This window comes from Uloborus diversus, chromosome 9, assembly GCF_026930045.1.
Source record: "Uloborus diversus isolate 005 chromosome 9, Udiv.v.3.1, whole genome shotgun sequence".
NCBI lineage: Eukaryota > Metazoa > Arthropoda > Arachnida > Araneae > Uloboridae > Uloborus > Uloborus diversus.
Window position 1 is genome coordinate 98,177,246 of NC_072739.1, and position 12,600 is coordinate 98,189,845.

Below are 12,600 nucleotides of genomic sequence, written 5' to 3' on the forward strand. Positions count from 1 at the left end.
TCCTGTGGTGCCCTAGAGGAACGCGTGCAGATATACTTCAATCCTGATTAAGCATTATTAAAGTATTTTTTTAGAATTAAGCTGTGAGAAATACCTGGAAAAGGATGTTTTATCAAAATATATGAGCTAGGAAATTCTCTCCAAATTATAGTATCCTTAAGTTTATCCTGAAACCCAGACTCTTTGTCAGGGGCCTCTCGATATCTTAATTGGGCCCTGCGTTTGTCAAAAAAATTACACGTAGATGTGCGAGATGGCAGTAGTTTTTGCCAACAACGCTGTGCATCATTCATATGATAATCTCCTTCACTCCTCAGGACTTCTCTTCTCTTCATGCTTTTTAAATTAAGGGCAATATCCCGATAATATAATTGCGCAAATTTAATTTGCCTCATCTGAGTAATGGAATTGAACCCAAATTAAAATCACTATGTTAAATAGTGATTTAGAGTATTGTTCTTACAGCACCAGCAGTAAATCAGTTGGCTCATATTCCTTGCATCCTCATGGTCCCAGCAAATTTGCTTTTTCAACTTAAGTGATTGAAATTTCGAACGCAAATTTCTTATGCCATCACCATCATCAAATCTAAAGTTCAAGCGTACAACTTTACTATACGTATATACAATGGTGCATAAGGGAAGATTGTATTGTTCAGTTTTAATTATATGTTGGTTTCTTTTGATCAGGAAGTGAGGTAAATCAATTTGTTTCGAATCTCAGAAGAATCAAACAAAAAAGTGTGCTTACTATTAAATTAAAAAGATTACAGCATAATATTTTTTAAAGATATATAGTTTTTTTTTACCTGAACAAGGTCGACATGGGCCGCTAGTCATTACATATTTTTCTTACATGTCAAACGGATAATATTGAAAGAAACTACTTTAATTCAGATGAGAAAAGAAGCGAGAAATAGAAAACATCAAGTTTTTATCATTAAAAGGAAGCTATAAAGAAATTTAATCTCTTTAGTGAAACTGTAGACTCGGTGTCTTGGAATTTTAAAGTACCCGATTTCTTCTTCCGACTCAGGCGTCTTCACCCTAAGATCAGTCCCCCTTCGAGAAAGATTTAGATAATTGGAAAATTGGCATTCTTGATACTTTGAAGTCAAATTTTGGGAACCAATGCCTGAGTGAGGAATGTTTTTCCTTTGCATACGTAAACAAAGAGTAGGAAAAAATCTATTTGCATTGGGTTAGCATAAAGCCCCTACAGCATACCCCCTTAGGCATCAGCCTAAGATCAGCCATTTTTGATCGGAGCGCGTGTTTGAGTGGTTGTCTTTTCTGGCAAACTATCGCGTTAGGTGATTTTTCACTACGAGCAATTATTAGAGGCACGTGAATTGTTTATTAAATAAAATATTATTTTTGGCCTATTTGGAAAAACCCAAAACTTTACTCTAGTAACCCTAGCTCCGCAACAGTGAAAAATCCGATTCAAAATGGCGAAACTTAAGCTGATGCGTCGGCCTGTATATATAGCGGCTCTAGGTTCCCATAAAGCAACAGGGTTGTCAAATTAAAATGGTTCAAGCCAGAAATGTGACAACCGCGACAATTTTCCTTTGCAGCCCTGGTTTGAAACATTTAAACATCATATAGAAGGCAGACAAATATTCTAAAAGCATTTATTACAATTTTAAACTTCATACTGGTACAAAAAGCTTTAACAGAAACACACAATAATTTCATTAATACGTAATTGGTTTTCTTCATTCTGTATTTCAAACAGAAATAGGAAAAACAAAAGTTATCAAATTCATTCCATCTTACCACCATAACAATAATAGCGCCCTCTATGGGAAGGCAAAGGGCATTTATACTTTGAAAACGCATCTTTATACCAAGATGGCGGATCTGCACTAGTCGGTCGAGGCTCACCGTTGTGCAAGATAGTTTTATGAATGGTCTCGAGTTCTTTCGTAAAAAGCAGCTTATGGTTTTGTTCGAGCATGAATTCCCAGCATCTGTACTTTTCCACTTCTTCTTCGTTATGCGGCATGTCGGATTTGAACATGATGACGGCGATGCATTCTCTTCGGCCATCCGTCAAAGCAGAATACATTTCCGACAGCGCTTTACCTGCTGCAACAGGTGAAGTGGTGTTTTGAACTTGGCGACAAACTTCATCGGCGGGAACAGTCCTGGAAAAAGCACTGTCTCCAAAGACTAAGAATTTATCTTGGGGACTTAGGATTAATTCTCGTACTTCTGGGTCTGGAATGGAGGTCCAGATTCCTTTTGGCGCAGGTTGGTTTTGCAATATGTTTAAGCAATTGTTGCAACACACTTCTGTGTCCTAAAAAATAAATAAATAATAATAACAATAAATATTCAAACAAAAATTTTTTAAAAATAATTTTACTTCACGAAGTACAATCTGACCACCGATGAGATGAAAGCCAAACATTCGGTTTATTGATGGAAATGGACACACCTATTAGTTTACAGGGGTGGTTGTTTGTTCGTTAGATATGTGCGCTTTGCTTCTTATTTATTTAGACGCAGTTTTGAAATAAATGACAGTTTGTTCGTGGCTTACATTGCTGGACGAAATGAAAGCTATTTATTTATTATTATTATTATTTTGATTCCACAGAAACTTTTTGCTTCCCCTCATTTTCAACTCAGAGAATGTAAATTAATAAGGCCCTAGTGACCTTATAAAGCGCAGGGGTGCCCCCTGAGAACAATGGCGCACCCCTTCCCCCCTAAATATCGTGAAAACCCGCCCAAGAGCAAGAGCCCCCCCCCCCCAAATAAAAATACCCCTCAAAAGAACACCTCTAAAAATTTCAATGACGCAGTCTGGGCCTAGGTGGGCACCCCTGTAAAACGCATGCATCAAAATCCCATCGCTAATTTCCTTTCTCCCCTACTAGATTCATTCAGATGGGATCGTCTTAACTTGGACGCTTGTCAGATTCCATACCTTCCATGGCCAGACTGTATGCAAATAGCCATTCGAGAAAATAACTTCTTATCCTACTGATGGCAGGACCACGCTCACTTAATCTTATGATACGTAAATCACCCCGAATATGCTGGAGCGTTCCCCAAAGAGGGTTAAGTGTAAGTTCCGAATAAATCAAGCACTTTAATTTAAAGAGTGAAAAATTGTTGCTCTAGATTTCGCTTCTTATTCAGAAAAACATAATACAAAAAACACTGCACTCAAACCTGTTTTTGTGCAGTCTTTTTTTTTTTTTTTTTGTGTGTGTGTGTGTGATTTTTGGGCGAATATTTTTTGTGCAGTATGTGACAATTTCAATCAAATTGGGACTCAAATGACGAAATTATTAAAATAAAATTAAAAAATGTGAGGTAATATCTTCAAGTGACGATAGGGACACTCGGATGTGAAATCACTGTGATCTCCCAAAAATTTAATTATTCGGGAAATTTTGTCTGACTATTCGGCAAAATTATCATCACTTGGGTTAATTTTTATTTCGTTTACAGAAGCAATTCCAAGATACTTCGCACACGTTTGTGGGTTATTTTCTAACAAGGCTTTTTTTATGCGGTCGCTATCCATCGTATAAAAATTTTTTTTTTCTAAAACTGTATTGCGAAAACTATTTTTTATAACTACTCGTGAAGTTTCGAACGATTTTTTTTATGTGGTCCCAATCCACAGCACAAAAACAGGTTTGAGTGTAATTTAGCACTTTCCGGCAAAATAAGTAGACTTTTACGAATGTTAACGAGTAGAAGATTTCATCGAAAGATCAGGAGTTTTGGTTTATTATCACCAAACACAATTCATTTCAAGTTGTTCCAGTTTGAAAAATCTTCTCTATATTTATCACTTTAGGCAAGTGAAAACTTTTGTAGAAATTGAAGTTAGTAATTTGCCCTAACTTTTTATTTATCAAGCACAATATTAGGCTGACTTTCTCAAAGGAGAGCAATAGAATCTAGAATACTGCGAAATGGCATCGACTTTCTCAAAGGCAAACGCCCTGGATTCCTCAGCTTTGCAAGAATTGCAAGCAAGTGAGATGCTTGGCTCTTACTTGCAATTCTGTTTTGGCTTTGGCCATGGTTGCAATTATGTTTGTAGAGCTTTCTTGTTAAATCAAGCTATTACTTAGAACCAACTCAAGTTTCCTCTGAAGGTTCCAACAACATGTCTAGCTTTTACCGGTTAGATTTCTGCATTATTTAGAAATATTCAAGGATAAATGCAAGAAGGTTACAGACTTTTAGTAGAAAACGTTCCTGTTTTTTGCAAGGTATGTTACTTTTCTCCGCACGCACCCCACCTCTTAGCCGTAGGCCTTAGGTTCCACCGCCCGGGGGGTCCGCGTAGCGGGCCCCCCGCACGGCTGAGTGCGGCGGCCGATAGTCGTATCATGCTACGAACGCGCTTGGTACTTATTGCGCCGGGGAAGGTCCCCGTGCTGGGCGTCAGCCCAGCTGGGAGTTTACCCCTTGATGTGTGGGTCTTGCTCACCGTGAGATACGGTATATCTCCCCGTACCTCGTCAGTGTGCCATGACCCCGCAAGGTATGTTACTAGCAGAAATTGGGCACATCAGCTGCCCATTGCATAGCTGCCAAGTGCTCCGTTTTTCCCGGAGTTTCTCCGATTTTTATTGCATACTCCGAAAATCCGATTTCTTCCAAAAAAAAAAACTCCGTTTTTTTGGCTTTGCTTGTACATTTTTCGATTTTTGAGGAAAAAGAAGAAATTTCCCTATCCTCGAAGGCAGGAATTGTGTACAAACTGAACAAAAGAGAAGACAATTTGATACTTTGGAAGCTTAGTGTCAGGATAAACACTGAGGGGGAGCATCGATTGGAGATTGTCGTTTTTTCATCGAGCATTTCAGCTACGTGTAAAACGTAGCCGCCATGTTTGGTCATTCACAAGATGGAAGTTAGCAGACGATGCTTAAGCGCCTTCGTTTTCAAAGACAAAGCAGAATTGGGTGTTTCTTTTAACTGCAAACTAATGAAAATAAGCAAAATGTGCTGCAAAATGTTTTTTTTTTTTTTTGGTTATTTCAAATAATTTTATTGAGAAATATGAAAACAGTTATGCCATTTAAAATTTCCTTTTATCCTTATTGCTTTGGACACGAATGTGCTAAAAATTCGCAATTAAATTGTAGTTTCATGGGGATTTTTTACTTTTAAATTATTTTCATGCTATAAATTCAAAATTTTATGTCTGAATTTTTGACTTAGTCGCCATATTTGGTCATTTGCGAGATTTTAGTACACAAGACTCTTAAGTGGCCAAGTTTTCAAAATCAGAATTAGATGTTTTCTGCAATGCAAACTATTGAAAATAATGCAAAATGGGCTGTTTTTTTTTTCCGGAAAATTCTAAATTTTTTTCTTGAAAAATGCAAAATTTTTTCTTCAGAATATTATTTTATCCTCATTGGTTTAGACTAATGTGCTAAAACTCGCTATTTCGTCTAAATTTTAGTTTTTTAAGGGTCATTAATTATTTATAATTGCTTTTCATGCAAGAAATTCAAAATTTTATATATCTAAATTTTTGACTTAGTCGCCATATTTGGTCATTTGCGAGATTTTAGTACACAAGACTCATAAGTGGCCAAGTTTTCAAAATTGAAATTAGTTGTTTACTGCAATGCAAACTATTGAAAATAATGCAAACTAGACTTTTTTTTTCGGAAAATTCTAAATTTTTTTCTTGAAAAATGCAAAATTTTTTCTTCAGAATATTATTTTATCCTCATTGGTTTAGACTCTAATGTGATAAAAACTCGCTATTTCGTCTAAATTTTAGATTTTTAAGGCTCATTAATTATTTATAATTACTTTTAATGCAACAAGCTCAAAAATCTATTGTCTTGACTTTTTCGCGTTGTTGCCATGTTTTGTCATTTGCAACATGAAGTAGACAAGACTATTAATAGCCTAAGTTCCCGAAAACAGAATTAGTTGTTTGTCTCAATGCAAACTATTAAAAATAACAAAAGGCAAAAAGTTATGTTTTTTTAAATAATTTTCTTGAAGGGAAAAATTTATATATATTTGATCCTTATTGCCTTGTAGGCTTTGCTTTAAACTGAAACTATTTCATCTAAATTGAAGGTTCCTGCTGACTTCTCATTCATTTATTTAAAAAAAAAAAAATTATTATTATTTTTTTAAATAAATCAGAAACATATTTTAACTTAAATTTTCCATGTGCAAAAAAAAGTATTGAATATCTCTCTTTAAAGCCTATTCATCTATTTTTTTTTTACGGAAGTTGTAAAAACTGCCTCCCCCACTTCAGTTTGTATTTCAAAACTTGGTGACACATTGGTGGCCACTAAGTTTTTGGAGTCTAGTGGCTACTGTCCACTTTCAAAATTTCAGAGTCTTGACCTTTACTATGAAGTTGCTTTACTTCCAAGTATAAGAAATAAGTGTTTTTTAATCTTCAATATGTTCTTATGCATGTAGGATATGTATAAAAGCATATTTTTAAAAAAGATTGCAGTTTTATTAAACCAAACAGTAATCATGTTTTTTTTTAAACTTTTCAATATGTATCTATATAATGTTGCTTTTTTAATGTAAAATAATTTTGTTTTAAACTTGGTTGTAGTTTTGTTGAAAATCTAACATGAAAAATCAGAAAAGCATTTTATAAGTGCTTAGAATTTATGGAAACTTATGGTACAGAAGGAAGGTTTAGCGCAGGCCACGATTTCATGCTCCTATTTTAACCCTCAGTGCTCCTATTTTTTCCCTTAAGTGCTCCTATTTTTTTGTATCTTGAGGTTGGCAGCTATGCCATTGTTTTCCAGGAACAATTCTGAATTGTTTTTATAGTGTGGGAGCCATTGGGCTTTCGTTCCTTAATCTCTTATAGGCATTCCGATTGTAAGTCTATCGCTTTCAAGTAATAAAATTTAATGGGAAGAGATGCGAAGAGCAGTGAGATAGCGCTTACCTCCATTGCAATCTGCCATTCTTCGATTTCAAACGGAGGGGGGTCTTGCCGTTGTGCCAGGACAATGACATTACCAGCTCGGCCTAAGATGCACGAAGATGGTCGCCCAATAGTGCCTAGTCTTAAGGTGACCGGATTGCTAGAGGACGAAGAAAGATGACACATGGTGATGCCTAGCTCTTTGTAGTAGCCTCTACTACGAAGATATCTACAAATTGTACAGTAAGCGGTATTAGTAAAAATGTATAAATAACTTTTTTCAATGTTTTTTTTTACTAAACTCTCAGGTGAATGTACAACGGTATCATTTCAAGTTTAGTTTTTTTTTTCATTCACAAACAGTTAATTAATAGCAATGTTTAACTTAATTACTTGTAACGTTAATTATTTGTAATTATTATTATTTTGATTTTTCATTCAAATTCCAATTAGATTCATTTGGTTTCTACCTTTTATGCCGTGTACTAGCCTGTACAATAAACGAGCTGATGTGTGCACCACATGACTTCCTTTTACGCCAGTTTAATGATAATAGTGCCTCGTAGTAAGCAAGGAAACATTTTAAATATTTTAAACTCTAGTTTGTCGATGCAAAAAGAGCGTTTTACAGCTAGATTATTTTCCCTGATATCAACAATTTAAATGTGATTCTATGGATAACTTTCTAAATATCGTCAAACTGAAACCAGATTTGAAAAATATTTTTTTTCGCCTAATTTGATGACAAATTTGGCTGTCACCAAGTTGGCGACAAAAATTGGCGACCAAAAGGTTGGCGCCAAGTGTTCTGCCAAATTATAACATTACTTGAGTTTGCATTGATTTGCAATATTTTAAAATGTTCTATCGATGTGCAAAGTTTTATTCAAATAAGCGATTCACCCTTGTTAGTGACATTTTCCTCGAAACCGACGATATATTGAATACTGGCCCGAAATTGGGTTAGAGGAGGTTATGGGGGACTGAAACCTCCCTTAAACGTTTAAACATGACATACTACTGAAGTTTAGAGACTTTATACGTCACCCCAATTCCTTAAAATTGCAAACCTGAAATTTCTTCCGTTTCCGATAATGATCCCCTCTAAAACTAGAAGCTATATTCACAGATGATCAGATGATTAAATAAGAACATACCTAACACATGCTATCAAGGAGTTCTTCAGGTAAAGCGGATACGTTTCTTTGCATTCCTTTTCAGCTTTCAGTAATTCTGGCAGAACAGATCGTAGTTGAGCAACTTCCACCAAATCATCCACTTCCATTAGTGCTATAAGAGCCTCTTGTTGTCCACTGGTTGGGTCCTTTTGAAATTCAATGTACAACCTACGAAAAAAGAGTTCATTAGTAAACCATATAAACCAGTGAATTACTTGGAGATTACAGATCAGACACTGTTAAAAAAACAGTAAAATGTTATCAGAACCAGCTAATAAATGAGAAAATTAATATAATAAAAGCAAAAATATCAGTAAAACTGCACGCACACATAACACATGCTTTTGATTAACACGGAATCAGGTCCGTCATTTCAAAGTTTTACGCGATGAGGAAAACAGGGGCTCAGTACATACTCGTACGTATTATAGAAGAAAAAAAAAACAAAAAAATTCACCCACATGTGTATGAACAAATTACGAATATATATGCCTAGGGCAATAGCCCTCTTGCGAAGGGCCGTGGTGGCCTGATCAGTAAGGCGTCGGATTTCTGACCGGAGGGTCCCGGGCTCGACCCTCGCTGGTCGAAGATCCACAGTTTTCATCAATGGTGACTGGGGGACGTTAAATATGCTCGTACTCACAAAGTCCTCCAAGTGAAACGATACTTCTGGGGGTACTGTACCAGGGATTGCTCGGCTGTTTTTCAGGATCGAAAAATCAGAGCTGTGTTCAGGGTCCTATTCAACTGGTTGTTGTTGTCGTGTGCCAGCCAGGCTGGCAATGTCGGGGTACGCTGCTTCACTTTTCCAACTGTACCGTATTTTGGTGTGAAGTCCGACTTCTATGGTCCACACTTGCCATAAGGGCTCGTTTATAGGGTAGGCAACCATTCACAGTTTAACAACGCATTCACACAAAGAAAGGACAAGGACAGGAGAAAGAAAGTACGTCCATGCCCGAGCCGAGATTCGAGCCCGGACCTTCCTGTGACAGTCAGACTTCTCTGACCACTAGACAAGGCAGGCAGCTATATCCAACTGGTTAAGCCACAAATAGTTGTAGGTACGGGAAACTCTGGAGTGAAAAAAAAAGCCTTCTTGTGATCACCCAAATGACGAACCTGCTAGAGACTCTTTTATCTCTGCAAAAGGCTATGAGTTTTGTGGGAGGAGAACAAGAAGGAAATTTCAAAAATGTGTACACACTAAGGTAAAACACCAGTAGTAGCCAGTGCTTCAGTAGTGGCCACTTCACGTTTACTTTTGTACTTTAAAGAAAGAAATAAATATTAATCATGTAATTTTTTGTTGGCAATTAATGTAATTGCCAACAAAATTGATGAAAATTGAACAAATTGAAATTCTGACATTTTTAGAAATTGGGAAGATTTAGAAAGCATCGGTCTATAAAATACTCATTGAGTTTTAAGAGGTGCAATTAATATTGTAGACTTACAGTTTAAAAATGTACTTCACTGTGGTCACGACTGGTGCGTTTTAAACCTTGAAGTGGTCACTACCGGTGTTTTACCTTACACATGAAAATAAATTATATGACAAAAAAAAAAAAGAAAGAAAGAAAGAAAAGAAAAGAAAAAGAAAAAAAAGTAAAAGAAAGAAAGAATTTTTTGAAAGCAACATTAAGTCATCGAATCAAAATTGATTGATTTTGCGTTTAGATTATCTAATTAAGATTTAGGGAAATATACATTCAATTTTTACTTTCTTCTATATCTAATATATAGAAAAAAGTATTGGATTCGTGCAAATTTTCGAACTTCGAATTTTGACGGATTCGAACGTTTTGAGGTGTGTTGAGTCCATTTCGACTATTTTTGGAAAATGTCTGTCTGTCTGTGTGTATGTGTGTGTGTGTGTGTGTATGTGTGTGTGTCACGTCTGTGTGTGACCAGTTTTTTGTGGCCGCTCTACAGCAAAAACTACCGCATGAAATCGAACGAAATTTGGTACACAGATGTGCCCCTATGTGAACTTGTGCCCATTGATTTTTGGCGCGAATTCCTCCAAAGGGGGTGGAGTAATGGGACGTTTTTTGAGTTACGCGTGCTTGCTATTCCTCAGGAAGTAACTGGCGGAATCAAACAAAATTTGGTCCATATGTTGCCATTAACAGGAACAGGTGCTGATTCAATTTTGGTGTAAATAACTCAAAAGGGGGTTGAGCTATAGATCGTTTTTTGTCGTCAATTGTGACTGCTGTATCTCAAGAAATAATGAACGGAATGAAAGAAAAATTTATCGGCAAGTAGTCCTTAGTGGTTATAAGAACTGATTTTATTTTGGTGTCAACAGCTAAAAAGGGGGTAGCGCAATCGCCCGTTCTTTTTTTCCATTGTGAGTGCCCTATCTCAAGAAGTAATGCTACGTTCTGGTTGAAATTTGGAATATATGTGAACCCATATGTAAACAGGCTTTGGTTCAATTTTGACGCCAATCACTACAAGAGGTCTTGATTTTTTTTTTTTTTTTTTTGAATAAAAATAGCTTTATTAATGCAACAATAAGAAAGATAAATCGTAATAGATTGTCGTCTGCGTATTTCTCGTGATTTTAATTGAATGGAAATGATCGGAAATATTATCACAATGATTTAAAAATTTTAAATGTTGCCATCTTATGTTTGTTAACAAATAAAATATTTGTAATTAATTCAAGCAAGGCTTTTAAAATAACTTTCAATTTTCTCTCTTTGCTTTGCTTTTGCAATAATTCAGACATTGGGATGGTCGTCAAGTTTTTGCATGTGTAATTTTGTTTTTGTTGGGAATATTGCTTCCTCGTCAAGCATGGGGAGGGATCAGAAAAATATATATATATATATATATAGAAGAAAGTTTCGTGATGGCCACAACATACTAGTTTTGTTATATCTTTAAAGAAAATAACTGCAAAAGTGGTTTTCATATTAAAACAAAGAAATATTAAGGCACATATTTTCTCCTCTTTAGTTTGTAAAGATTTCTTTCTTAGCTCGTCAAAGATTAAAATGCTAAATAATTTTTCATTCCTCGTAACATTTTTTTTTCGTTAAACATCCTTGAATTTGCTAAAATTTACTATCCGAAAAAGTCTAAGGAAATGTATTTGAAGTCGTTTTCTAAAAACGAGTACCATCAGTTGTATTTTTACGTTTAAGAGAAGCATGTTGTTTAGAAAAATGTTTTAATCGATGAAAGGGTGATAAGATAAAATTCAAAGTTCATCCCTAGTGAAAACTAATGTTACAAAAATTGAAATTGGTGTGGAGCATATTAAATTAAGTTACTTCTCAATATTATTTTTAGTAAGTATCAACAAAGTAGAAACTCTTTTGTTTCATCATTCAACGTGGCAAATGAAAAAAAGTTCTATCAAACTGAATTCTATACTCATGTTTAATACCTGAAGCTAATAAAACAAAAGAAAGAAACAAGAAGCGAAAACAAATCAGAGGGAAAGAGGAAGTTGAAGAAATACCAATTACTTTTACTTCCTGTGTAAAAAGAGAGCTGTGGTATATTAGGAAAGTGGGTACTATTTATAACACATTGCATTCTAAAATGGAAAACAACACGATTAATGTGATGCATAAAAATGTCCAAATGTACCCTTAGACATGCCTTAGACATTTAGGGGTTAGAAGAAACAATTAAATAAAATCTTCAATTTTTTAAGACAATAAAAATGGTACTATAATCATTTTCCAATTGATCATTCACCTTTAATTTTGAATTTAATTTTGACGAAAAATACATTACATCGATTTCATTTAATAATTTTTTGAGATATTTTTTATTGTTAATGGGGCGAAGTTGTTGCATTTTAGTAGATTAAAATAATTGCCAATGCCGATTTTAATTTTAAAAAACCCAATCATATTGCACCTCTACGCGAGAAATGAAGCTTCTTTCAGCATAAAAACCGATAAAATATAAAACGAAAACAACTTCTACTGTTTCTTGTACGCGTTAAATTTTCGTTATTTTTTTTAAAATTCGAACCAGTAATTAAAACTATATCTAATTAATACTCGTCCTGCTCAGAAAATAAAAAATAGTTTAGTTCACGGACAGTTTCTATCTTGCAGATAAAAAAGAGCTAACATTGCACAGAAGGGGCAAATCTAACCTGGCAGCATGGTGAAAGCTGCGCAGATCCTAATCATATAGCTTTAAGACGCTGTCAGGGTAGGGTTTGCTCCAACTATAATTATGTACTAGATCCAGGGTTCGAACTCAATTTTGTTATCAATCGATCAAAAGTGGGCTGATCCCCTGGGTAGTCATTTATAAATTTTTGTACCTAGTGTTGCCATCTTGCGATTCAGTAAAACCCAGCAGCCATGGACTGACGACATCTTCCACGTCCTTCAAAACACAGTCCGTTAAAGGTGCTTGACGACCGGCACAGTTCACATCCACAACCGCAACTGGCCTCTGGCAGCTAGAATAGAATGAAAAAAGAGTATTAAAGAAATTTGTGTTGTATTGAGACGATACATGC

The 12,600-nt window shown here is 35.3% G+C and overlaps 1 protein-coding gene across 1 annotated transcript in view; it reads right to left on the minus strand.

Moving 5' to 3' along the window:
• Nucleotides 1-1,767: 1,767 nt before the first annotated feature.
• Nucleotides 1,768-12,600, minus strand: part of LOC129230391 (PH domain leucine-rich repeat-containing protein phosphatase 1-like) — a 72,989-nt gene continuing 62,156 nt past the window's right edge. Inside the window, exons 10-13 of the mRNA XM_054864790.1 lie at nt 12,400-12,540; nt 8,073-8,261; nt 6,937-7,144; nt 1,768-2,307 (exon numbers count right to left, since the gene is read on the minus strand). Of these exons, the coding sequence (XP_054720765.1) occupies nt 1,768-2,307; nt 6,937-7,144; nt 8,073-8,261; nt 12,400-12,540 (1,078 nt within the window). The remainder of the gene's footprint in view (nt 2,308-6,936; nt 7,145-8,072; nt 8,262-12,399; nt 12,541-12,600) is intronic.